Source organism: Scyliorhinus torazame, chromosome 1 (genome assembly GCF_047496885.1).
Source record: "Scyliorhinus torazame isolate Kashiwa2021f chromosome 1, sScyTor2.1, whole genome shotgun sequence".
In the NCBI taxonomy this organism is placed as follows: Eukaryota; Metazoa; Chordata; class Chondrichthyes; order Carcharhiniformes; family Scyliorhinidae; genus Scyliorhinus; species Scyliorhinus torazame.
Window position 1 is genome coordinate 55,247,151 of NC_092707.1, and position 26,937 is coordinate 55,274,087.

A 26,937-nucleotide genomic window follows, 5' to 3' on the forward strand; every position below is an offset into this window, starting at 1 on the left:
AAGATGGATACAGAACTGGCTCGGTCACAAGGCACAGGATAGCAGTAGAAGGGTGTATTTCTGAATGGAAGGTTGTGACTACTGATGTTCCACAGGGATCGGTGCTTGGGCCTCTGTTGTTTGTGGTGTACATAAACGATTTGGAGGAATATGTAGCCTGTCTGATTAGTAAGTCCGCGGATGACATCAAGGTTGGTGGAGTGGCAGATAGTGTTGAGGATTGTCAGAAGATACAGCAGGACATCGATAGGTTGGAGACTTGGGCAGAGAAATGGCAAGAAAGCATACGGAATGCTTGCCTTCATTGGACGGGGCATCGAGTATAAAAACTGGCAAGTCACGCTACAGTTGTATAGAACCTTGGTACGGCCGCACTTGGAATATTGCACACAATTCTGGTCGTCACACTACCAGAAGAATGTGGAGGTTTTGGAGAGGGTGCAGAGGAGGTTTACCAGGATGTTGCCTGGTCTGGAGAGTTTTAGCTATGTGGAGAGGCTGAATAGACTTGGACTGTTTTCATTAGAAAGACGGAGGTTGAGGGGTGACCTGATAGAAGTCTGCAAGATTATGCGGGGCATGGATAGAGTGGATGGGCAGGCACTCTTTCCCAGGGTGGAGGGATCTGTCACCAGGCGGCATAGGTTTAAGGTTCATGGGGCAAGGTTTAGAGGGGATGTGCGAGGCAGGTTTTTTACGCAGAGGGTGGTGAGTGCCTGGAACACGTTGCCAGGGGAGGTTGTGGAAACAAATACATTAACGGCGTTCAAAAGGCATCTTGACAAACACATGGATAGGATGGGTATAGAGGGATACATACGGCACAAGGAAGTGCTGAGGGTTTTGGCAAAGGTTGGTATCATGGCCGGTACAGGCTTGGAGGGCCGAAGGGCCTGTTCCTATGCTGTATTGTTCTTTGTTCTAAATTTTCCCTTAATTGGATAAAAGTAATTGAGTACTCTAAATTTAAGAGGAAAAAAATGGAACATTTGAATTTGGAGGTGCCAGAGGCACAGATGAAAATTTAATTTGGAATGTGATCCAGATGTGGAAGTAACTAGTCTTTTCGATGGATATGATATTGGGTCGGAATTAGGAAAACCTACTGCTGATTTCCAAGAACTCATACAATCTTAATGATGTAAATCATTGTGCATGGTAACACAAATGGTTAGCACTGCAGCTTCACAGCGCCAGGGACCCGGTTTGATTCCCGGCTTGGGTCACTGTGTGGAGTCTGCACGTTCTTCTTGTGTTTGTGTGGGTTTTCTCCGGGCGCTCCGATTTCCTCCCACAGTCCAAAGATGTGCAGATTAGGTGGATTGGCCCTGCTAAATTGCCCCTTAGTGTCCAAAAGGTTAGGTGGGGCTTCTGGGTTACGGGGATATTGTGGAGATTTGGACTTAAGTAGGGTGCTCTTTCAAGGGCTGGTGTAGACTCGATGGGCCAAATGGCTTCCTTCTGCACTGTGAATTTTATGGAACGTTTATAAATCCATGTTTGTATCTGGGGCCAGTGGAGACGGCACCGGGGTGCAATGTGAGCATCGGTGTGATCCACGATCAAGGGTAACCACCGGTTTGTCCCGGGGAAGATGGACGGGGGGTTCCAGAGCTGGCATAGGGCGGGGATTGGAAGAATGGGGGACCTGTTCATCGACGGGACGTTTGCGAGCCTAGGGGCACTGCCATCCAAAGACCATCTATGGATCATTTGGTGAACCCAGAATTGTAAAATGTCTGTGTTGAATGTAAACCTAATGTGCTCCTGTTTGAAGGTTTGTTAAGTCTTTTGGATCTTAAAAGGACAGCTTACAGGGTTACTTAGTGTTGTAGTCTTTGGGGTTGTATTTGAATTAATGGTTGCTTAGATGTTCATTGTTTATTTTTTAAAAAGGTTAACTTGCGTTCATAGACTAAATATTGTTTTGTTTTAAAGAAATACTTCTGCTGTACCACACCTGTAGAGTGAGCCGTGTGCTCCCCATACCACAATCTATTAAAAATTGTCGGTCAGGTGAACTCCATGATACACTTTGGGGTTCTCTTAAACCCTGACCCATAACACACCTTTCAGTCCTAAAGACCCAGGATGCTTGAGTAGTTTGGCCAGATGGTACAGAAACATGCAAAGAAGAATAGAACTCTAAGGATCTGGGACCAGTGGAGACGGCACCGGGGTGCAATGGGAGCATCAGTGTGGTCTCCGATCAGGGTTAACCACCGGTTTGTCCCGGGGAAGATGGTCGGGGGGTTCCAGAGCTGGCATCGGGCGGGGATTGGAAGAATGGGGGACCTGTTCATCGACGGGACGTTTGCGAGCCTAGGGGCACTGGAGGAGAAGTTCGAGTTACCCCCGGGAAATCTGGGAAATGCCTTTAGATATATGTAGATGAGGGCTTTTGTGAGGCGACAGGTGAAGGAATTCCCGTTGCTCCCGGCACAAGAAGTTCAAGATAGGGTGATCTCGGGTGTATGGGTCGGGGAGGGCAAAGTGTCGGAAATACACCAGGAGTTGAAAGAAGAGGAAGCGCTGGTAGAAGAGTTGAAGGGGAAATGGGAGGAGGAGCTGGGGGAGGAGATCGAGGAAGGTCCGTGGGCTGATGCCGTAGGTAGGGTTAATTCCTCCTCCTCGTGTGCCAGGCTCAGCCTGATACAATGTAAGGTGGTCCACAGAGCGCACTTGTGGGGGGCGAGGTTGAGTAGGTTCTTTGGGGTAGAGGATAGATGTGGAAGGTGCTCAGGGAGCCCGGCGAACCATGTCCATATGTTTTGGTCATGCCTGGCACTGGAGGGGTTCTGGAGAGGAGTGGCGGAAGCAATATCTCAGGTGGTGAAAGTCTGGGTCAAGCCAAGCTGGGGGCTAGCAATATTTGGAGTAGTGGACGAACCGGGAGTGCAGGAGGCGAAAGAGGCCGGCATTCTGGCCTTTGCGTCCCTAGTAGCCCGGCGAAGGATCTTGCTAATGTGGAAGGAGGCGAAGCCCCCCAGCCTGGAGGCCTGGATAAATGATATGGCTGGGTTCATAAAGTTGGAGAGGATTAAGTTCGCCTTGAGAGGGTTTGCGCAGGGGTTCTACAGGCGGTGGCAACCATTCCTCGACTATCTCGCGGAGCGTTAGAGGAAGGTCGGTCAGCAGCAGCAGCAACCTTGGGGGGGGGGGGTGTCCTGGGAGGGGGGGGGGGGGAGGGGGGGGGGAGGGGGGACTGCCTGGGAGGGTGGATGAGCAAGAGATAAAATGAAGAGTTGGGGAAACTGGCACGTACGGGTGAGGGCCAGTGTACAAAGCTGTGTAAATATATCATTTTGCCATGTATATATCTTGCTCTGTGCAAATTCTCGTTTTCTTTTTGTTACAAGGGGCGGGGGGGGGGGGGGGCGTTATTGTTTGTAAGGGAGAAAAATTGTGTTAAAAAACTTTAATAAATATATTTTAAAAAAATAATAAATCCATGTTTGTGTTCCTTTCAGCTTTTTTTAAGGTAACCAGGCATGTGAATGTTTATGGATGAGCTAAGACCAAAGATGTCTAATGACAGTATAAAATGGGTTCTCACAGTTGCAAATTTACAGCCCTATGCATCAGTCTGTGCTTTCTTGATTTCATGCATTGTTTTCTTTAACTTGCTATGACAACTTAGAAATCTGCCATTTTGTTTAGATTGTTATACTCTATATCTCACTCGGATGCCTCTGCAATCATTGTTATGTCAAATGATTGTCATGTGTAAATACCTTTTAGGCTCCAATGATTTGTCAATCAGTTCTGAGCACTGACTCCAGATTGAAACAACTGACCAATCATTCATTTGGGTGACACTCTTCCTCCTTCTGTCACATGGCTTATCCTGCACAGCGCAGTTTCTATTTTGTGTCAGCATTTGCAAAACCACACTTGTACCGACATAAATTATGGGCCATCTTCCCTTATTTTCCAACAAAATATTCAGTTCAAAAACTGACACCACACTAAATGAAGAGGTTTTTTTTCCCTATCGCTCACCATCACGTATCGACCTCCATTATCCACTACAATATTCTTGGCCTCAAACGACACCCGCTTCCCCACCAGTATTGCAACCCCTCTGTTCTTCGCATCCAGCCCCGAGTGGCATACCTGTCCTACCCATCCCTTTCTCAACCTGACCTGGTCTGCCACCTTCAAATGTGTCTCCTGAAGCATGACCACGTCTGCCTTCAGTCCTTTTAAGTGCGCAAACACCCGGGCCCTCTTGATCAGCCCAATCAGGCCCCTCACATTCCAAGTTATCAGCCGGATTGGGGAGCTTCTCGCCGCCGCCCGCCGCCCCCCCCCCCCCCCCCCCCCCCCCCCGCTAGATCCGTATCTAGCTCTTTTGCTCCCCCCATAACTCTCCTGTAAGTCAGCTGACTCCTGCTGACCCCGGCCTCTCCCGCCTTCCCATCGACCCCCCCAGTGTGGAATCCCCCCTCCCCCTCAGTCAGTGTGCGCTCCTCCAACCCCCACCGCCTTCCTTCCCTAGCGCAGGAAAAAGCCCGTGCTTTCCTGAGCCGGCCCCGCCCCCTCTGGCGCAGCTCTTTTTGCGGCCTTATTTCAATTCCCCCTTCCCCAGGCATCCCCTCCCTCCACCACCGGCGCCCACACTCTCCCACAGCCTCCCCATCAAATCCCTTTGCTCATCCCCATCCAGCACCCAACCAACCGAACATTCCCACACGCAGTTAAAACCATATATATATATATACAGCAGACATCCCCCCCCCACAACCCCAGTCTCTCAATTTGAGTCCAACGTTTCTGTCTGTATGAAGCTCCAAGCCTCCTCGGGCGTTTCAAAATAGTGGTGCCGATCTTGGAATGTGACCCACAATCGCGCTGGCTGCAGCATACCGAACTTCACCCCCTTCTGATGTAGCACCGCCTTGGCCCGGTTAAAGCCAGCTCTCTTCTTGGCCACCTCCGCGCTCCAGTCCTGGTAAATTCGGATCTCCGTGTTCTCCCACCTGCTGCTCCGCTCTTTCTTGGCCCATCGCAAAACACATTCTCTGTCCATAAAGCGGTGAAACCTCACCATTACAGCCCTTGGCGGCTCGTTGCCTTGCGTCTAGCTCCAGGGGGCTCGGGAAGGCTCCCGCACCCATCAGCGAATTGAGCATCGTGCTCACATATGTCCCGGTATCGGACCCCTCAACTCCTTCAGGGAGACCCAGAATCTAAAGATTCTTCCTCCTCGGCCTATTCTCCAGGTCCTCAAATCTTTCCGCCCACCTCTTGTGCAGCGCCTCGTGTGCCTCCACTTTCACCGCCAGGCCCAAGATCTCATCCTCGTTCTCCGAGGCTTTTTGCCGCACCTCCCGGATCGCCGCCCCCTGGGCCTTCTGTGTCTCCACTAGTTTCTCAATCGCAACCTTCATTGGCGCTAGCATTTCGGTTTTCAGCTCCTCAAAGCAGCGTCTAAGAAACCCCTGTTGCTCCTGTGACCACAGCGCCCATGCTGCTTGGTCTCCACCCGCCGCCATCTTGCTTTTTCTCCCTCGCACGTTTCGCTGCTCCAAGATCACTTTTTTCACCGCTCCACTCCTGGTCCAATCCAAAAAATGTCGGGGGGATCCTGCTGTCACCTTCCCACACTGGAAGCCATCGAACAATTGCCGTTGGGACCCCTCTAGTGAGCCCAAAAGTCCGTTCTCGGCGGGAGCTGCCGAACGTGCGACCTACCTAGGCATAGCCACAACCGTAAGTCCACTATATGAAGAGTTAAAGAACGGGCTGATAAATTGTATAATTCTCAATGTGCACGATAGGCCAGTAAAATTGGCTGACAACAAAAGTAGTAGAGGAGGGGGCAGTCTACAACAGGAAAGATGACTTCAGAAGGACAAACAGGGAGCAGATTTATTTTGGAAGGAAAAACACAATAGGAGGATGATTGAGAACAAAGAATGACAATACATAATTCAAAATACATTTTGGGGTTATAAGTAGGTGCATTTAGTATAAGAGCAAAGAAAGTAATGAAAAAAATAGTACTAGGCAATGGTTTGTCAGATTACTGTGTACAATTTTAAATATAAAGGACCGTAATGCCATATGGAGCATAAAAAACATACGAATTAGGAGATTTGGTCACTCCATCCTGCTCCACCATTTGAATGTTCGTGGCTCATCTGATTGCAGCCTCGCTCTATTTTCCTGTCCACCCCTATATCTTTTGACTCCCTTGTCAATAAAGAATTAATCTAACTCAGCCTTAAAAATATTCAATTACCCTGCCTCCACTGCTTTCTGGGGAAGATGAATCCAAAGGCTAACAATCTCTGACTTAAATGGGAGACTCTTTATTTTTTAACTGTGTCCCCTAATTCTAGTTTCTCCCACAAGGGGAAACAGCCTCTCAGTATCCACCCTGTCAAGTCCCCTCTGGGTCTCGTATCTTTTAATAAATCACATCTCAACCTTCCAATGTCCAACGGACGCAGGCCCAACTTTTCCTCATTAAATAATCTCTTCTTCCCAGGAATCAGTTGAGTGAGCCTTCTCTTATCTGTTTATAAAACAATTGTCCTTTCTTAAAGAAGGAGACTAAAACTGTACACAGCACTCCAGATGTGTTTTCACCCTGTAAAACTGCAGCAAAAACATCCTTACTTTTATATTCCATTCTCCTTGCAATAAATGATAACATTCAATTTGATTTGCTTTCCTGATCACTTGCTTTACCGGCATACTAACCTAATAATAATAATAATCTTTATTAGTGTCATAAGTAGGCTTACATTAACACTGCAATGAAGTTACTGTGAAAATCCCCTAGTCGCCACATTCCAGCACCTGTTCGGATACATGGAGGGCGAATTCAGAATATCCAATTCACCTAACAAGCACGTCTTTCGGGATTTGTGGGAGGAAACTGGAGCACCCAGAGGAAACCCACGCAGGCACGGGGAGAACGTGCAGACTCCACACAGACAGTGACCCAAGTCGGGAATCAAACCCGGGTCCCTGCCGCTGTGAAGCAACAGTGCTAACCACTATGTTACCGTGCCGCCCCTTTTCTGGTTTGTGCACCAGGACATCCAGATCCTTCTGTACTACAGAGTTCTACAATCATTCTCCATTTAAATAATACACTGCTTTTCTTTATGCCAAAGTGGACAAGTTCACATTTGCACACATCATAATTCTGCTGCCAATTTTTCACCTATCTAAATCCCTTTACAATTTCCTTATGTCCCCTTCACAACTTACTTACCTACCTACCTTCATGCCATAAGCAAGTGTGGGATCATAGAATCCCCAGAGTACACAAGGAGGCCAGTTAGCCTCTCGGGTCTGCTCCAACCCTCCAAAGGAGACACCACCTAGGCCCACGCCCCCACCCTATCTGTTTAATCCCACCTAACCCCTTGGACACTAAGGGGCAATTTAGCCTAATCCACCTAACCTGTGCATCTTTGGACTTAGCAAGCATACATTCAGTCCCTTCAATCAAATAATTGACATATATTGTAAATAGTTGAGGCTCCAGCACTGATTCTCATGGCACTTCCACTTGTTTTATCTTGTCATCCTGAAAATGATGCATTTACATCTACTGTCTGTTTCCTGTTAGCCAACCATTCCTCTAATTCCAGTGGGGACACAAAATAATCATTGGCAGATTGGCCACTCTTTATGTACCTATTAAGTCATTAGTAAGTTAATGGGCAGGGTGTGTGATGGATAGAATGATGTGGCACCTTATCAAATATCTTTTGGAAATCCAAGTACACATCTACAGGTTCCCTTTCATCCTCATGCTTGTTTCTTCTTCAAACAACTCCAATAAATTAGTCAATTATCATTTCCCTTTCACAAAGCCATGTTGACAATGCCTGATTCTATTAACATTTTCAAAGTGCCCTGCTAGAACTTTGTTAATAATTTTAGCATTTTCACGATGAAAGATGTTAGGCTAAATGGCCTCTATTTTTCCTGCTTTCTGTCTACTTCCTTTCTTGAATAGAGTTACATGAATCTGATGGGACCTTTCCAGAATCTAAGGAATTTGGGAAAATTACAGCCAATGCATCTACTATCTCAGCAGCCAATTCATTTAAGACTCTAGGATGAAAGTCATGAGATTCGGGGGACCTGTCAGCCTTTAGTTCTAATAGTTTTCTCGGTACCCTTGCCCTCATTGTTTTTAAGTTCCTTGCTCCCTTTCACCTCTTGATATACAGGTATTTCAGGAATGGTCTTTACAGTGAAGACAGACAAAATATCTGTTCAACACTTCCACCATTTCCTCATTTCTCATTATTAATTCCTCATTCTCATTTGATAGAGGACCAACACTCACTTGACTCACTCTTTTCCTTTTAAATACTGACAGAAACTTTTATTATCTCTTTTATATTTCTGACTAGCTTTCTCTCCTACTTAAATTTCACCCTTTTCTTTTAGTTTTCTTTGGTTTTGTCCAGTCTTTGCCACAGATGGAACGTCCCTTCTCCTAGAGTCTTTCTTCCTGACTGGAATGTATCGTTGCTGAGTGTCAAGAAATATCTTCTTAAACATTTGCCACTATACGAAAATGAAATGAAATGAAAATCGCTTATTGTCACAAGTAGGCTTCAATGAAGTTACTGTGAAAAGCCCCTAGTCGCCACATTCCGGTGCCTGTTCGGGGAGGCTGTTACTTATCTTTACTGGCTTGACCGTAACCTAATTTTCTCATTCATTTTAGTCAGCTCTGTATTCATACCCTCATAATTACTCTCATTTAAGTTTAAATACATGAATCTTTATCTTCTCTCCCTCAAACTGAATGCAAAATTCAATTCTGTTGTGATCACTTCTACCTAGAGGCTCCATTATTATGAAGTAACTACTTAATTCTGGCTCATTTCGCACTACCAGGTCTCAAATAGCCTGCTCTCTGGTTGGTTCTAGAATGTGCTACTTGAAGAAATTGTCTTGAAAACAGCCTCTTAACTCATCTTCCAGGCCACATTTGCCGATCTGATTCATCCAATCTATGTGCAGATTTAAATCACCCATGATTATCCTTGAATCTTTCTCACAAGCCCCAATATTTCTTGTATAGTCAGTCCTATGGTTACTGTTAGAGGGCCCTAAAATACTCCCACAAGTGATATGGGGAGACAAATTGCAGACTGGGGGACAGCGCAGAAGGAGGCCATTTGACCCACCGTGTCTGCATCACGTTGCAAAACATCTCTGCTTAGTCTGCAAGTACATCCTGAACTTCCGGTTGCTTGTCATTCTAATTCTCCACCTGCTTCCATAAGAGTCCTTCATGGTAATTTTCTTTGTTCCCATTTTCTTTTCTTTTTATTATTTGTGTGTGTGTCTGTCTGTCTAGCAATGGGTGTCGTGACACTCCTACACTGTCCTCTTTACCATGGCCTACTACTATAGTGTTCTCATGACGGTCGAGGAACAGCACCTTAACTGTTGACTCAACACTCAACAGCCTCTGGACTTTGACATCATAACCTCTGCCTCTATCTTGTTCCTGTACTTTTTTGTTTTTTATTTTTGTTAGGTATGTCTTGTCTTGTTTCTTTCTTTATCCCTTCATGTTGCATTCACGCCCCATTTAGACGCAGCTTTTGTTTCTTTACTCTACCCATTACCACTCCCTTTCACTGTTACATCGTGAAATGTTTGGTTATTAATTCTCCCCTGGCCCCCACCCCTTCACAGACTTTCTCCTTTTTTCCTTCCTGTCCCCCTCGCCCCATTCACTGGCTTAAAAACTCATACGTTTCCATTTGAATATTTTTATTTTTTTCATGGGATATGGGCCTCGCTGGCAAGGCCAGCATTTGTTGCCCATCCCTAATTGCTTTTGAGCTGAATGGATTGTTAGGCCATTTTAAGAGTCAGCCACATTGCTGGTGTCGCATGTAGACCAGACTGGGTACGGTTAGCAGATTTCCTTCCGTGAAAAACAGGAATGAACCAGATGGGCTTTTATCACTATCAATTATTTCATGATCACCACTACTGAGATTAGCTTTCAAGCTGCCATGGTGAGATTTGAACCTGTGTGACATTACCTCTCCCCAAACTGATTGTATGTCTTGATCTTTAGAACAAAGGTCATCTCTCAGTATCATACGAATGCCTTCCTCAATTATCGCCTTTTTCTAGCTTCCTGTCGTTCTGGAATATTTAAGGAACCTTGAATATTCATGTACTAGTCTTGGTTACCAGGCATAGATTGACCAGGATGATGACAGCAATAAAAAGAGTAGTTATTTGGAGAGGCTTCAGAAACTGAAACTGTCTCCACTAGAGTAGAAAGGCTAAGAGGACATTTATTAGAGATTTTTAAAATTATGGCATTTTAATAGGATAAATAGGAAAATACTGTTTACTCTGATTGAGGACTTTCTGAAAGGTTATTTATATAAAATGACCACAGAATAAAGTGAGAGAGATTTGAGTAATTTTGGTACAGCTTTGCCACAGGGGTGTAATTAAGGCAAGGACCTTTTTCGTAATTTAAGGGAATAATAGATAAAGCAAATAAAGCCGAGGAAGAGATGGGGCCAACAGAAAAGATCATGGGATCAGGATTAGTTTTTGATTGTTGATGCGAGCTCTGTGCCAGAAGAGAGTACAGTAAACATACATGGATGGCTGACTCTGTCCCACTTAAATTTAGCAGGATCATAAATAGTGAATACCAATTATATCCAAAGCTGTTTATAAGCAGCCTTTTTTCATGATCAGCTCATTTCATTAGAGCTTCACTGTTGATTTTGCCTGCTTCAAAAGTTCATTTACCAATTAATCACTGACTGCACATCCTGCCTGTTGCATAATATACAGAATAGCCATAAGGATAAAGACCTGCCCAGTGAATTTACTTCCCAATACCTGATTCTTGATGGAGACCATTGCGTAATAAAATGAAGAGACTATAATTCATACTCTTCTTTACCCTGTACAGAAATGTATTAAATATCCGGCCCTGGGTCACTGTCCGTGTGGAGTTTGCACATTCTCCCCATGTCTGCGTGGGCTTCACCCCCACAACCCAAAGATGTGCTGGTTAGGTTGGTTAGCCATGCTAAATTGCCCCTTAATTGGAAAAGAAAAATAATTGGCTACTCTAAATTTATTTTAAAAAACAAAATGTATTAAATATTTAAAAAACTGATTTAACTTACTGATGGAGATTATTTTGGATTTAATCAATTATTTTAAATATATATATTTTTATTAGGGTATTTGCAAGTTTTTATAATAACAATAATAGCAACATAAACATGATACAATAAACATTTCCACCTCCATCTCCGATTTAATCAATTATTCTCACACAAATTTTGACCTATGAATATTCAGACTTGCAGGTAATTTTTCAGATTTAAGTGTTATCCTGGAGTTAGGAGAACTTAAAATGTGTATCTTTCTACAAAGTCTGATGCCTTCTGGGTGAAAGGGCAACCATCAAGAAGAAACCTGGAAATGAAACATGGACAAATCATAGAATGGTTACAGCACAGGAGGCCATTCGGTCCCTTGAGTCTGTGCCAACTCTCTGGAAGAGCAACTCGCGTCATCCCATTCGCCCCATCTTTTCTCTGTAGCCCTGCAAATCCTTTTGCTTCAGGTAATCGAAACAGGAGGAAGTGGAAAAATTGCGAAACAGCTGCTGAGTAATTTACTGAGTTATTTGCCGTGCCAATTAATATGTTAACTCTTCAGTTGATTCCCTGATAATTTAACCATATAGCCACACTCATCTCATTAGTTCTTTCTACCCTAGAATGGCATTGCGTCAGGAACAACACAATTGTTTGAATGCATCTTGAATCCACCATTTATTAGTTCTAATATAAAAGATACTGATTTAAATTTTTAACCAGGAATGGAATTTGTATACTGAAATGTTTCATTATTTTAAATCTGTAGCACTGGAATTCAGACACCTCATGGCTCAGTATTCATTCAATGTGTTATTTAAACCAGCAAGGCCCCAGGGTTTGATATGGTTAAATGCTGAGTAAGTAATCTTAATTTTTTGCCAGTTACAGAGGCTTAGGAAGAGGAAAATTGGCCTGAGTTCCCAATCTAGGCAATAATCCTTGTGTTAATGCTGGACAAGACCAGAACCGAACTGGGCCATGATGTCCTTGTAGGCGAGAAGTCGCATTGAATTCACTGACCAAGGCTGACATTTTATTCATTTGGATGAGATATCATAATTGTCAAATGCTCAGTGAATTATACTCAATAAACCAATAACATCAGCAATGCAAGGGAGCAGAGAAAATAGATAAATGGTAAACCAAGTATGATAACGTCCAAACTAATTTTGACTTTTAAACTTGTTTTGTCATCAGAAATGAATGGAAACATGAACTGGGCAATGTAAAATGCAATTCTGAATATAATCTGCTTAAATTCTTAAAACAGCAATTTAAAAAAAATATAATTTCCCATTTCAAAGAAGGGACCCAATAAATTTGTATTTGCGTATGGGGTTAAAACTATAATTTATTTATTTTTAAAAATAAATTTAGAGTACCCAATTAATTTTTTCCAATTAAGCGGCAATTTAGTGTGGCCAGTCCAGCTACCTTGCACATCTTTGGGTTGTGGGGTGAAACCCACGCAAACATGGGGAGGATGTGCAAACTCCACATGGACAGTGACTCAGGGCCGGGATTCGAACCCGGGACCTCGGCGCCGTGAGGCAGCAGTGCTAACCACTGTGCCACTGTGCTGCCCCTGGGTTAAAACTATTATGACAAATTGCATAAATTTTAGTTTGTATGTCCTTTAGTTTAGAAGATTATGGGGTGATCTGACTGAGGTGCTTGAAATATTAAAAGGATTCAGTAGGGTAGATACAGAGAAACTATTCTTCTGGTGGGGTATTTAAGAATGAGGGGACATAATTCTAAAGTAAAATTAGAGCTAGACCATTTAGGAAGTCAGAAGCATTTTTCCACACAGTCTAATCTGGAATTATCTTTCCTTAAAAGTATGTGGATACTAGGACAATTGAATTACGACTGATCAACAGATTCTTGTTAAGTAATGGTATCAAAGGATATGGAGCTAATGTGGGTAAATAGAGTTAGGATACAGGTCAGCCATAATGTAACTTAGTGGTTGTGTAGACTTGATAGGGTACTGTTTACTGTTCCTCTGATTCTCTAATGACAATGCCCTTCTCCTGTGCCAACATAGCTAGCACACCACCTTCTCTGAATTTATCCTGTTCCTGCTCCATTATTATCCTACGACGTTCTTCAAGTGCATGCTATCCCTGAGTAACATTAGCCATGGAGCCAGCTTCCTGGGCATCACCCTCAATTTAAGATCATCAGTGAGTAATCCCACTCATTGTCTAATACATGGCGAAATGAACAAGAATATTTCCAATTTAACCTCCATGAGATTGAAGCCATCGTGCTTGACTCCTGCAGAAAACTCCTCACATTAGCATTTAATTCCATCCCTCTTCCAGCTACTTACTCCGACTGAACCCAATGATGAAAACTTGTGTCCTCGTTGATTGAGCTGATATCATTTCCATCACCAAGACAGCCAACCTCCACGATTTAATCTGCCTCTGCATTTACCTCACACTGTTGGTGAAGCCCTCTTTTTAAAAAATTCATTTACGGGATGTGGACATCGCTGTTTACCAGCCCGATACTTGGGACTGAGCCATAGACATTTGGTGCATTTACACATGCAGCAATTAGAGAAGGTACAAACTAATTTTAAAACATTGTTTGATCAGTAAATTGACAAATGTGAATGGAAATTAATCTGAAATTAATGCTTCAATCATTTTGCAGTGTACTTACTGTCAATAAGGCAGGCTGCACTTTAAAATGATTTTCTAAGTGCAGTAAATCAGTACAGGTACTGGATCACACATTCAGAAAGCCTGGGACCAGACAGTGCCAGATTTCGGGATTTAACAGATTTTGAGCTGTGTAATCAATATGGGATTCGGTGGTGCCACCAAATAAAATGGCAGCTCACCAAAGTACTCTTTGCACCAATTTCAAAATTGCTACCCAGGCTGCCATCATGGAGTATAGTTGCTTTCCAGGTCCTTCCGGATTTTGGGAACGTTGGAGAAGGGGTCCGGTACCTGTATTGTGTTTTATTTGATCTCAATTGGTTTTTTTTGACTGCTGATATTCTTTATTTTCTAGGTATTTCACTATCTAAGTATTACTATTCTGACTTTTTTTATTCTGGAGCTAATTGGTAAATTATATGCCTTCCGTTGGGAATTTTTCTGGCACAAGTTTGAAGTCCTGGATGGAGTAATTGTTGTTGTATCTTTCATCCTTGATATTGTCTACATTTCCCGGGAAGATGCTTTTGACGCTGTGGGCTTACTCATACTACTGCGGCTGTGGAGAGTGGCAAGAATAATAAATGGTACAGTTCTTAATTGAACATCTTGAAATAGGATAATCTATTATGAGGAAAGGGGGAGATGGATTTATTTTATCTTAATATCTTTCACCAGATGAATTCAGCCATTAGAACACATTTTATGAAATAACATAACATTTCTTGACTACTGAACAATTGCCCACTTAGTAATGTGTATTTTAACTGATGTTTCATGATTAAAAATGAATTCATTCTCCAACAAGTTATTGATTTTTCCTATCCAAAGGAGAGGTTTTGTTTTTTATTGTTGGGGGGAGGTTAGATGTAATAAACCCCAAACTTGTGCCTAAACTTTCAAATGGCAAGTCTTGAAGAAGTCAGATCTCAAAGTATTGTGGCTAAAACCTGCTTTGAATAACTGCATCATTGGTTTATGCCAGTGATTTTTCAATTTCACCTTGTTCATGGAGTGGGGGATTGTGGCAAAAGAGAAAGCTAAAATTTATTGTCAATAACATGCAGTCTTATCAATGTAAATGTTTTGCTTTGCAGGGAAAGCTAAATCAAATTGATTAATGAGTTCATAGTTATAACTTGAATGTTGCATACCTTTTAAATGAAGAGCATATATAAAACAGGGCAGCATGGTGGTGCAGTGGTTAGCACTGCTGCCTGACAGCGCTGAGGACCCAGGTTGGACCCCGGATCACTGTCCGCGTGGAGTTTGTACATTCTCCCCATGTCTGCGTGGGTCTCACCCCCGTAAACCAAAAAGATGTGCAGGGTAGATGGACTACCCACACTAAATGGCCCCTTAATTGGAGGGGGGGGGGAGGAGAATTGGGTACTCTAAATTTATTTTAAAGAAGAGTATAACTGATCATTATGCGCACATAATAACATGTTCCTAATTTGCTACTATATAGGGATCCTGATGACTGTGAAGTCGCGTGCTGCAAAGAAAGAAACTGAGCTCAAAAATGCCAACAGCCACCTCAAACAGAGAATTGGTGAGCTCCAGAATGAGTGCACAGAACTGGTAAGATCATTCACCTTACAAAGTTATGTTATTTTTTAAATAAGCTGATTCTAAACTGTCCAATTCATTTTATAGACACAAGAAGTTGAAAGACTACGCAGATTGCTGCAGGAGAACAGCATAACCTACCAGATCAACTAAGAAACAGTTTGATACAGAAGTGTTGGATATAGGCTGAATTTAGAATGGCATATGAAATTATTTTTGTAAACGTATCTTGCAGACTCTGAACCTGAGTTTCTCTGGAATAAGGCACATCTTTTCTTCTGTACATTGGATGATTTTGTGCACATTTTCTAAGAGTAGTGCGAGATAAAAGAATGATAAACAACCCTGTATTGCATAATTAACGAGTCGTCTTTTTTTAAAATAACAACCCCCCAGTTGTTATCAAAACACCATCCACGTGTTAGTTATGTTGCTCTTATTAGCCTTAGTTTTATTAGCTCTAATTCTGTCACCTTTGCTCACGAGTCGCCAGGTATCTTTCTGATACCGCCACGTGGTCCAAGCTCAAGTAATGATTAATAATGCAGCACACCGCTTAGTAAATGTTAAATCAACGATCATTTATTATATACAGCAATAAATATTTACACAATAATACTACCTCTAGACTATTACCTACCACTAAAGGCCAATACTTAACTTTGGTGATGGCCCACCAGGTCAGGGAAACAAATGGCTTATCGAATTGGGTCTGGCCTGCGGGATTCAAAAAGGCTGGTACGGGTCAATAGTCTGGAACACCTATCAGGTAGCGATCGCTGGAGTAAGACTTACTTGTTCTTTCGTCGAAGGGTCTCGAAGGTTGCGAGTAGGAGAAGAAGGGTCGATCTGAACTTGGCCCCTATCTTTATAGTTACCAGGGGCTTCCCGCCTCTCGGGGCGGACCTTGACCCTGGTCCCAAGTGATTGGACTTGGTCCCAATCACTGGGTTCGATATGCTCCAATAATGGGGCGATTCCTTGATCGGGAGGTGGTCGTTCACCTTTCTTTGTCTCGGCCACTGCTGGCGCCGAGAGGTCTGGATCGGCTTTCAATTGCTAATTTGTTGCAATTGTTCCCGGGGATCGCCGATTAAACTGCAGATGGCTGGATTGATGTGCTGCTAATGGTTGCAGGTATCGGTCTGGGCCGACTTCCCCAGAGCCGAATACACTGTTCTGCCTGCAGCTGTCCATTTGTGTCCTGTTGGCTGATTTTCCCATCAGCCTTTTCAGTTCGCCATTTTACATCGGGGTTTGGCCAAATTAATCAGGAATCAGCCATTTTAGGTGGCTACAGTTAATCTGTTCTTGAATGTCAGCTTGTTATATCAACAGCTACAAGTAACATTACTTATCAGACAATTGATATCTGGGTAAAATTTGTTTGAGATAAAATCCTGCTTTCTATTGCTCCCCACCTCCGGAATATTAACTGACTGTGACCAAGAATACATACACTAAGGTTTCTGTCAGCGTCACATCTAACAGGCTTCTGGGAGCTGTGCAACAGCAGATTTTCCAACCCACAGCAATGTGACTCAGATCAGAAACACAATCAAATCTGGCAATGCTTCACTGTGTACTTGAATAAATATTTTTCCCATAATCATGGAATTGTGATTGTCACAAAAGATTAAATTATCCCTTCTGTCCTGAAAGTGTAGGACTCCTTACTGGAGTATGATTCCACCACCATCAGTGTAGATCTTGCCATGGCATTTTAGGCCATGCCCATGGATGCAATGGGGACAATTGGTGGTGCTTTCCTTACCCACGCACATGACGGCATAGTCCTGCTTTTTCATCTATCTGGTCATCGATTCCTGGCCACCAAAGGTAGCTCCGTCCGAGTTCCTTCATTTGAACTATGCCTGGGTGTCCTTCATGTATTGTTCCAATATTCTTTGTCGCAAACTTGGAGGAATTATTACACACATTCCTGACAACAGGCATCATTGACTGTACTGGCAATCGCAGTTTCCTGGAAATATATGGCTTTATTTCAGAATACGTTCCCACTATCCTCCTCTTTAATACCATTTCCTGTACCTTCCCCATCACGGGATCATTTCTGGTATGTCGGTGGACCTGAGCTGCAGTCATTGGAATGTGTTGTATCTGCACACAATAGAAGATATTTTCAATACTGGGTGGTACCTGACCAGCAGGCAAAGGCAAATGTGACGATGCATCGGCATGGCTCTCTGACTGACAGAATGTGCAGGTAATAGTAAAGACCATCGTTGGAATCTACTTGCTGCCAACAAAGGGATATCTTTACGAGGCCCAAAAATAACTCTTAGGGGCCTGTGCTCCATCAACAACGTGAAGTGACAATCATGTAGGTATTGGTGAAACCTTCTCACAGCAAAAATAATATTTCTTCTCCAATTGAGTGTAATTTGATTCAGCACTTGTTAAGGTACATGATGCAGAAGGTATTGTTTTTTTCTTCCACTGAAGGTAGTATGTGTGACACCACCACTCCAACTCCATACGGGGAAGCATCACAGTCAAGTTGTAACAGTAACTTCAGGTTGAAATGTACCAACAGTTCTGACTTCTTCAGTGGTTGTTTAGCTGAGTGATATGATTTTTCGCATTATGGTGTCCATTATCATGCTAGAGTTAAGCACAACAAAGTATGTAATGATTTAAGTAGAATTGCTAGATTCAGGTCAAATTTCCCATATTTAATTAACCTTAGGAAGTATTTTAAATGTATTATATTCATTGGTCGTGCAGCCTCCATTATAACCTCCATCTCCATCGGTGCCTTGTGTAAATCACATGGCCTAAATATTGGACTGATGTTGGAAATAAATCACATTTGTCTATTCTCACATGAAGACCGTGCATTTGAAGACGTTTCAATGTGGCTTCTAAGTTACATAAGTGATCCTGTTTATTGGTACTGTTCATAGTATATTCTTATAGGTCTGGACCAGAACCCAAATATTTGCAAAGTTTGGTAAAACTGTAAGGAAATGTTACTGCACTACATGAGTGATAACATTGACCAGTAGACAGATTTTATATTAAAAACAAACTTTCAATTTGAACATAGAATTAAGCACAATAGCAACAAATAGCTTTACAGTTAACAGGTACAACATCTTAGCTTGCTTCCTGAAACCTGCCTCTACATTCCAATTAAGTAACCCACATATTTTTTAAAAAATATATATTTATTAAAGTGTTTAAACACAATTTTTCTCCCTTACAAACAATAACCCCCCCCCCCCCCTCATAACAAAAAAAAAACGAGAAATCGCGCAGAGCAAGATATATACATGGCAAAATGATATATTTACACAGCTTTGTACACTGGCCCTCACCCGTATGTGCCAGTTTCCCCAACCCTTCATGTTATCTCTTGCTCATCTACCCTCCCAGGCAGTGCCCCCTTTCCCCCCCCCTCCCAGGTTGTCCCCACCACCCCCCCCCCCCAAGGTTGCTGCTGCTGCTGACCAACCTTCCTCTAACGCTCCGCGAGATAGTCTAGGAACGGTTGCACCGCCTGTAGAACCCCTGCGCAGACCCTCTCAAGGCGAACTTAATCCTCTCCAACTTTATGAACCCAGCCATATCATTTATCCAGGCCTCCAGGCTGGGGGGCTTCGCACATATTTCAAATACCACTTGTGACTAATACAGGATTTTAGATATATTGGATTATAAACATTGGCCATTCAAGGGTTAAAAGTCTGGGTTAGTGTGTTTGACTGCAGTAGTCATGTTTTTAAAATCTTGTTTTGCAAGATCGGAAAGCCTTTAGGAGCCAGAGGTGAAATTGATCGTTATGAAAGCCTGGGCTATTGCACTATTGTTTGACAAGGGTGAGTCTCTCGGGAGTCAATTTGGGGAGATGATGTCATTGCTGGGTGGAGCTAAGGAATTCAGACCTATTATTGAGCGAGCTTTTAAGTTTAGTTCTGATCAAGCTAACACTTGAGCCCACAAGTAAGGTATTTTGCTCTCACAGTATGATAGTTAAAAAAAGATGAATAGTATTTCAAGCAGTGCAGACTTGTCAGAGGACAAGGGGGAAGCTGAAACAAACCAGTTGAAACAGCTTTTTTAAGCCAGAGTCTGCAGGGGACTGTTCCAGCAGGAGCCAAATCTGATCTGGAAAGCAAGTATTACTCTGTGCCATTGGGATATAGGATGGATTGAGAGTTGTATGTTTTTTTGTTGTTTAATTGGGAATAAAGATAGTAATTAAGTATTTGCTGTTTAAGGGGTAATTGTAAGCTATTTTTAAGGTGTGAGGTTAAAGATTTTAATACTGTGGCAATAATAAACTTTTTTTTAAATGCAAAATCCTTATTTTTTCATACAATCACTCCTGGAGTGACGTATTCTTTCCGCACAGTCTTACAAAATAAATTAAAATACTGGCCACTTAGAGTCTGGTCTTGGATCATAATACTTACAAAGTTAACAACTAGGTTTTGCTTACTTATCTTTGTGGAATCCTTGGAGAGAGAAACCTGCCTTCTGCTCAGCTGCAAGTCCGGTAGGCAACTATTTTGTCCAGAGAGACCTGACCCCTCCCCTTAGCTACACCAGTTGCACTCAAAGCACACGGCCTTCTTTTAACTCTTGTTACAAGATGTGCCTTGATTTGTTTAGCCAGGCTCAAACTGTTACAACATTATAGCGGTGGCACAGTGGTTAGCATTGTGCCATACAACCTGAAGGCTTCTCAATTCACCAGGTGGACTGCACTGCGTCATCAGGCAAAGCGAAGGGTGGAGGGGTTTGCCTCCTCATCAACTCCCCCTGGTGCTTGGATGTGGCAACCCTGGTGACCTACTGCTCCCTGGACCTGGAATACCTGACTGAAGTGCTGCCCATACTAACTTCCATGTGAGTTCAGTTCAGCCATTATCACAGTGGTCTACATCCCACCCCAGGCAGAAGTGAGGAACTGTACACAGTTATAAACAACTACGAAACAGAACATCCGGAGGTCTTGTTCATCGTGGCCGGAGACTTCAACAAGGCCAACCTCGAGTGTACTGCCAAATTTCCACTAGCATCTCCAGTCCCACCAGGGGTGACAACACTCTTCACTACTGCTACTCAAAAATCAAGGGCGCCTACCGTTCCATCCCCCGACCGCACTTTGGGAAATCAGACCATAAGACGGTGCTCCTTCTCTCGGCATACAAGCAGAAACTCAAGCGGGAGAATCCAGCTAAGAAGCTCGTGCAGTGCATCAAGGAAACAGAAGAGCTCTTATGTGACTGCTTAGAGACAGTGGACTGGTGCATATTTAAGAACTCAGCGACCAACTTAAATGGGTATGCCACCACCGTCACAGAATTAATCAGCAAATGTGTGGATGACTGCGTGCCAAAGAAAGCAGTACGTACGTTCCCCAACTGGAAACCCTGGCTCAATCACAAGATTGACTCCCTACTGAAGGACAGATCTGAGGCATTCAAGACAGACGACCCTGACCTATACAAGAAATCCAGGTGCGACCTCCACAAAGCCATCCGAGATGCCAAGAGAGAATATCAAACCAAGCTAGAGTCACAGACAGACTCTCGGCAGTTGTGGCAAGGACTAAACAACATAACGTCTACAAAGCGAAGCCGAGCAGTATCTCCGGCAGCAGCGCACCCCTCCCCGATGAACTCAATGCATTCTATGCTCGGTTCGTGCAGGTAACTAACAATCCTCTGTCGGGTACCCCAGCAGCCCATAACTCACCCAAACCCACCATCACAGCTTCCGAAGTCAGTTCGGCCTTCCTGAAAGTGAACCCTCGTAAGGCGACGGACGTGGACGGGATCCCTGGTCGTGCACTCAGAGCATGCGCAGACTAGCTGGCAGATGTGTTCGCGGACATCTTTAACCTGTCCCTACTCCACTCTGAGGTCCCCACCTGCTTCAAGAAGACACCATTCTACCGGTGCCAAAGAAGAACCAGGCAACGTGCCTCAATGGCTACTATCCGGTGGCCCTGACTTCAGTCGTAATGAATCGAGAGGTTGATCATGAAGCGCATCACCTCCATACTTCCAGTACACCTTGATCCACTGCAGTTTGCATACCGTCGCAACCGGTTTACAGCAGACCCCATTTCCCTGGCCCTACACTCATCCCAAGAGCATCTCGACAACAAGGACTCCTACATCAGACTCTTATTTATTGACTACAGCTCCGCCTTCAATACCATAATCCCAGCCAAGCTCATATCAAAGCTCCAAAACCTAGGACTTAGCTCCCCACTCTGCAACTGGATCCTCGATTTTCTCACCAACAGACCACAATCAGTAAGAATGAACAACAACACCTCCTCCACAATAGTCCTCAATACCGGGGCCCCGCAAGGCTGTGTACTTAGCCCCCTACTCTACTCCCTGTACACACATGACTGCGTGGCAACATTTGGTTCCAACGCCATCTACAAGTTTGCTGACGATACGACCATAGTGGGCCGGATCTCGAATAATGGCGAGTCAGAATACAGGAGGGAGATAGAGAACCTAGTGGAGTGGTGCAGCGACAACAATCTCTCCCTCAATGCCAGCAAAACTAAAGAGCTGGTCATTGACTTCAGGAAGCAAAGTACTGTACACACCCCGTCAGCATCAACGGGGCCGAGGTGGAGTTGGTTAGCAGTTTCAAATTCCTAGGGGTGCTCATCTCCAAAAATCTGTCCTGGTCCACCCACGTTGACTCTACCACCAAGAAAGCACAACAGCGCCTATACTTCCTCAGGAAACTAAGGAAATTCGGCATGTCCACATTAACCCTTACCAACTTTTACAGATGCACCATAGAAAAGCATCCTATCTGGCCTGGTATGGCAACTGCTCAGCCCAGGACCACAAGAAACTTCAGAGAGTCGTGAACACCGCCCAGTCCATCACACGAACCTGCCTCCCATCTATTGACTCCATTTACACCTCCTGCTGCCTGGGGAAAGCGGGCAGCATAATCAAAGACCCCTCCCACCCAGCTTACTCACTCTTCCAACTTCTTCCATCAGGCAGGAGGTACAGAAGTCTGAGAACACGCACGAACAGACTCAAAAACAGCTTCTTCCCCACTGTTACCAGACTCCTAAATGACCCTCTTATGGACTGACCTCATTAACACTACACCCTGTATGCTTCATCCAATGCCGGTGCTTATGTAGTTACATTGTATACCTTGTGTTGCCCTATTATGTATTTTCCTTTCTTCCCATGTACTTAAAGATCTGTTGAGCTGCTCGCAGAAAAATACTTTTCATTGTACCTCAGTACATGTGACAATAAACAAATCTAATCCAATTGCTGCCTTCAGCTCCAGGGACCCAGGTTCAATTCTGGCCTCAGGTGACTGTGGATTTGCACTTTCTCCCGTGACTGCGTGGGTTTCCTCCAGATACTCCGGTTTCCTCCCACAGTCCAAAGATGTGCGCTGCTCTAGCCTTGAGACTCTTAGGCTGGCTATTTTGCTTGATTTCTAAAGACACTTGTACTCCTTTAATGGAACCTTGTATGTCCTCAAATACACTGCTGTATTTTTCTAGGATGGTCTGCATAATTTAACTTTTCCAGCCAAGAGTGGCGAAGAGTGCTGGAAAACGTCCCCGGACAATATGGTGTGGCAGTTTCGCAGTTTGCCCACTTAACTCTATTTTGACTATGATGCATCCCCTTAGAGCCACTATTTCCTCAGTGTAGGTCCTCAAGACGATATCTGCAGGCGTTAATTTTTATTCATAGATGGCCTCAGGAATTAAGGAGACGGCAGCCTCCATATCGACCTCCATTTTTACAGGTTGTCCATTCAGCTTTGGGACTACCGGAACCGATGCGATTTACCTTGAATTGAAAGTACATTTCACTTCAATTGCTCATCAGAATTATGTGCTGTGGGGTTTTTTCTTCCACATTCTTAGTTGAATTTGTTTTGTTTCTCCTTTAAAGAATGTTCTGTTTTTCATTGAATGTTCTTCTCTGGAAAAACTGGTTGACTCCAACAAGCTCTTGCTGTGTGCCAGGTTCTGCCACAATTTTTACATTGGCTATTCTTGCCTCAGTATTCAGCCTGTGAAAGGCTGGACTTTTTTTTCCTGCACAGCAATGACACATCTGTTGCTGGTTAGACATTTCTGGGCGGTAGCCAGTTTATGGATCCACGGGCCTGCTCCGAGCTGAGAAGCCTCCTCAGCAGCAAGCTTCATTGAAACTGTTATATCTAATGCTGTTTTCAGACTTAGATTTTGTTCCGTTAATCGCCTTCTCAGAATGTCCTTAATTTTCAACCTACAAATCATGTGGTCTCTAATTGTATCATCTAGCGAGTAACCAAATTCACAATACTTGAGGCGCTTTAGGGTCGCAACAAATTGTGCTATATTTTCCCCTTCTCGCTGATTCCTGACGTGTTAGGCAGGTTGGTTTAATGTGGACTGCACTCGATGCAGGGAAGTTAGAAATGGACGTCTAACACAGGAGAAGATCCAACACTGTTTTATTCAACTAGATGAACTGCTGTACCTATTCAGCTGTGGGTTGACACTATACTGATCTGACTAGTGACCTTATAGTAGCCTGACCAGACTTACTAGCTATCGCATAGTGTTTGTGCTTGCTAGCTCGTGAACTCTGACTGTCTCAGTAGCTGGGTCCCGAGAGAACGGGAAACCTAGTGCCCTCTGGCTTTATAGTGGTAGCGTCCTGTCTGGCGATTGGCTGTGCTGTGTTGTATGCTTACTGGTCATCCTTTGTGTCAATCACTGCCTGTCTGCATCTCATTATATACATGAGTGGATATTATGACAATTCCTTCGGTTAAATCGAAACCTCTCTGTGATAATTAATGGCTTTGGAGGTCTTCTAATATTTTAACCAATTCATGATAAATGTTGTCACCATGTTTCTCCGGTTTCACCAGACTTTGGAGTAAATTAAAAGTTTTACTGCCAACGAAACTAAGAAAAGAAGTGTTGTGTTGGGCGCTCTGGATCCGTGGAACACATACAGGTCACCAACACTTGAAATTGTGCAACACTATTTGATTGAGTCATTAATAGTTTAACATACTCTCACTGTGGGTTAACACGATACTAGCTTTAACTAAAGACCTTTGCCTCGTCCTAACCAGTCGATGCTCCCAGCACATGGTGAATGTCTGTGCTGCAGGCTGTGAGCTCTGTCCTACAAGGAAGCTGCAACTCGAAAGAGCGGGCACTCTGATGCCCCCTGTCTTTATAGTGCGTGTGCTCTCACTGGTGATTGCCTGCGGTGTTGTGTGTGTTGATTGGTCCCACTGTGTGTCCATCAGTGTGTGTGTGTCTGCACCATGATATACTGGTGTATATTATGACAAGAAGGGGCCATAATATTACAATCACTGGCCAGTGGCTAGGATACTGGTCAGAGACCCCAATATTTTTTTGAGTTTTGTAAGACTGAGAGGAAAGGATACTTCACTCCAGGAGTGATTTCACGCAAAATAGGGATAAGGTATATTAAAACAAACTTTATTGCTAACACAATATTAAAATATTTTTAACATCACACAAGAAAATAACGTACAATTACCCGTTAAACCAGGGTTTTCCAAAGTCATGATTGCAACCCGTGGATGGCTCGTGGGTGGGTAGCAGGAGGGTCGCAGATCGATTGGTCCCGCCATTCCCGCGGTGATCCCGATCGTGGGAGAAGTGCCCAATGGCTGCTACCAACTTTTACATCAAGAATTACGGATTCTGTTGCCTTCTAAATGGAGATACATGATTAGGTGGTGTGGAGTCTTGTAGCCAGAAGCGGCAGCAGAGAGCAGGTCACACACCCTGCAGATAGAATTGACATGTCGCGCACTTTTGGCGCCAAAGCAGACAGCAGAGTTGTTTTGTTTTGATTTTGCAGCTGCTGGTAAGCAAGGCAAGTGAATTGTGAAGATCAATGTGGTTTTCTTAAAAGTAAAGGGCAACCAGAGACTCAAATAGGCAATTTACCTACAGGATCTCACAACAGGATCTGTCTGAGAGAGCTGCTCAGGAGAATCCAGGGCAGTAGTAGTGTTGGACCTCCAGGGCCTCTAGTTAACGGCCCTGAAAAAATAAATTTAACTCCTAACAAACAAGTATAAAGAGGATTTCTTGAGGTATGATTTTGTCAATTATGACAATGCAAATGAGGCAAAGTCCATGTGTGTTATTTGCAGGGAAGTACTGGCAAATGAGAGGAGTTTCTGAATTTGAAAGAGAAGTGATGTGTGAAAAACTCCTTTGCAGGTTGAGACCACTGAGGCAGTTATTAGTTTAGAGCTGATTCCAAATTAAAAGACTGCTGCTACAGATTAGTGTTATACCAGATAAAAATGCGGCAAAAGCCCACACGGCTGTCAGCATTCTGGTATAGTATCTCGCAGGAGTATCCAGTGCTGAGTAAAACATGTATTTTGTTCCTATTGCCCTTCACGCTGACCTACATATGTGAGGTTGGATTTTCAATTTTCATGAAGATGAAGATGACACAACGGAACAGACTGAATTCAGCACCTGGTATGTGCCCTCTACTATCCTCCCTATACAAACACGACTGGCAAAATTTGGCTCGAACTCCATCTACAAGTTTGCTGATGACACAACCGTAGTGGGTCACATCTCGAACAACGATGAGTCAGAGCAGAGGAGGGAGATAGAGGACCTAGTGGCATGGTGTAACAACAACAATCTCTCCCTCAATGTCAGCAAAACTAAGGAGCTGGTCATTGACTTCAGGAAGCGAAGTATCGTGCACACCCCTGTCTGCATCAATGATGCAGAGGTGGAGATTGTTGACAGCTTCAAATTCCTAGGTGTGAACATCAGCAACAATCTATCCTGGTCCACCCAACATCGACGCTATGACCAAGAAAGCACAATATTTCCTCAAGAAACGAAGGGAATTCGGCATGTCCAAATTTTTATAGATGCACCAGAGAAAGCATCCTATCTGGCTGCATCACAGCTTGGGTACAGCAACTCCTCGGCCCCAGACAGTAAGAAATTACAGAGAGTTGTGAACACAGCCCAGTCCATCACGTGAACCCGCCTCCCATCCATTAACTCTGTCTATACCTCATACTGTCTTGGGAAAGCGGGCAGCACAATCAAAGACCCCTCCCACCCGGGTTATTCACTCTTCCAACTTCTTCCATAGCACAGGAGATACAAAAGTCTGTGAACACAGATAGATTCAAAAACAGCTTCTTCTCCTGAATGATTCTCTTATGGACTGATCTGATCTCTTCACACATCTTCTCTATTGAGTAGTACTGCACTCCGTATGCTTCACCCATGCCTGTGTCTTTGCATTTACATTGTGTGTTTATCTATGTCCAATTTTTTTTTCATGTATGGAATGATCTATCAGGACTGTACACAGAATACTTTTCACTGTAACTCGGTACATGTGACAATAAAACAAATCCAATCCAATCCATTGCCCTCTGTTCCTTTGAACCGGATTCAAGTGAGATTGTGAGGACAAAGGAGGCTCTTCTTTTGCATTAAAAGGCAAACGATTATTGCTTGT

At 43.7% G+C, this 26,937-nt stretch overlaps 1 protein-coding gene across 1 annotated transcript in view; it reads left to right on the forward strand.

The window, feature by feature from the left end:
- Positions 1–15,755, forward strand: part of hvcn1 (hydrogen voltage-gated channel 1) — a 28,998-nt gene extending 13,243 nt beyond the window's left edge. The window contains exons 4-6 of the mRNA XM_072495050.1: positions 14,181–14,412; positions 15,297–15,409; positions 15,485–15,755. Of these exons, the coding sequence (XP_072351151.1) occupies positions 14,181–14,412; positions 15,297–15,409; positions 15,485–15,550 (411 nt within the window). The 3' untranslated portion in view covers positions 15,551–15,755. The remainder of the gene's footprint in view (positions 1–14,180; positions 14,413–15,296; positions 15,410–15,484) is intronic.
- Positions 15,756–26,937: the final 11,182 nt, after the last annotated feature.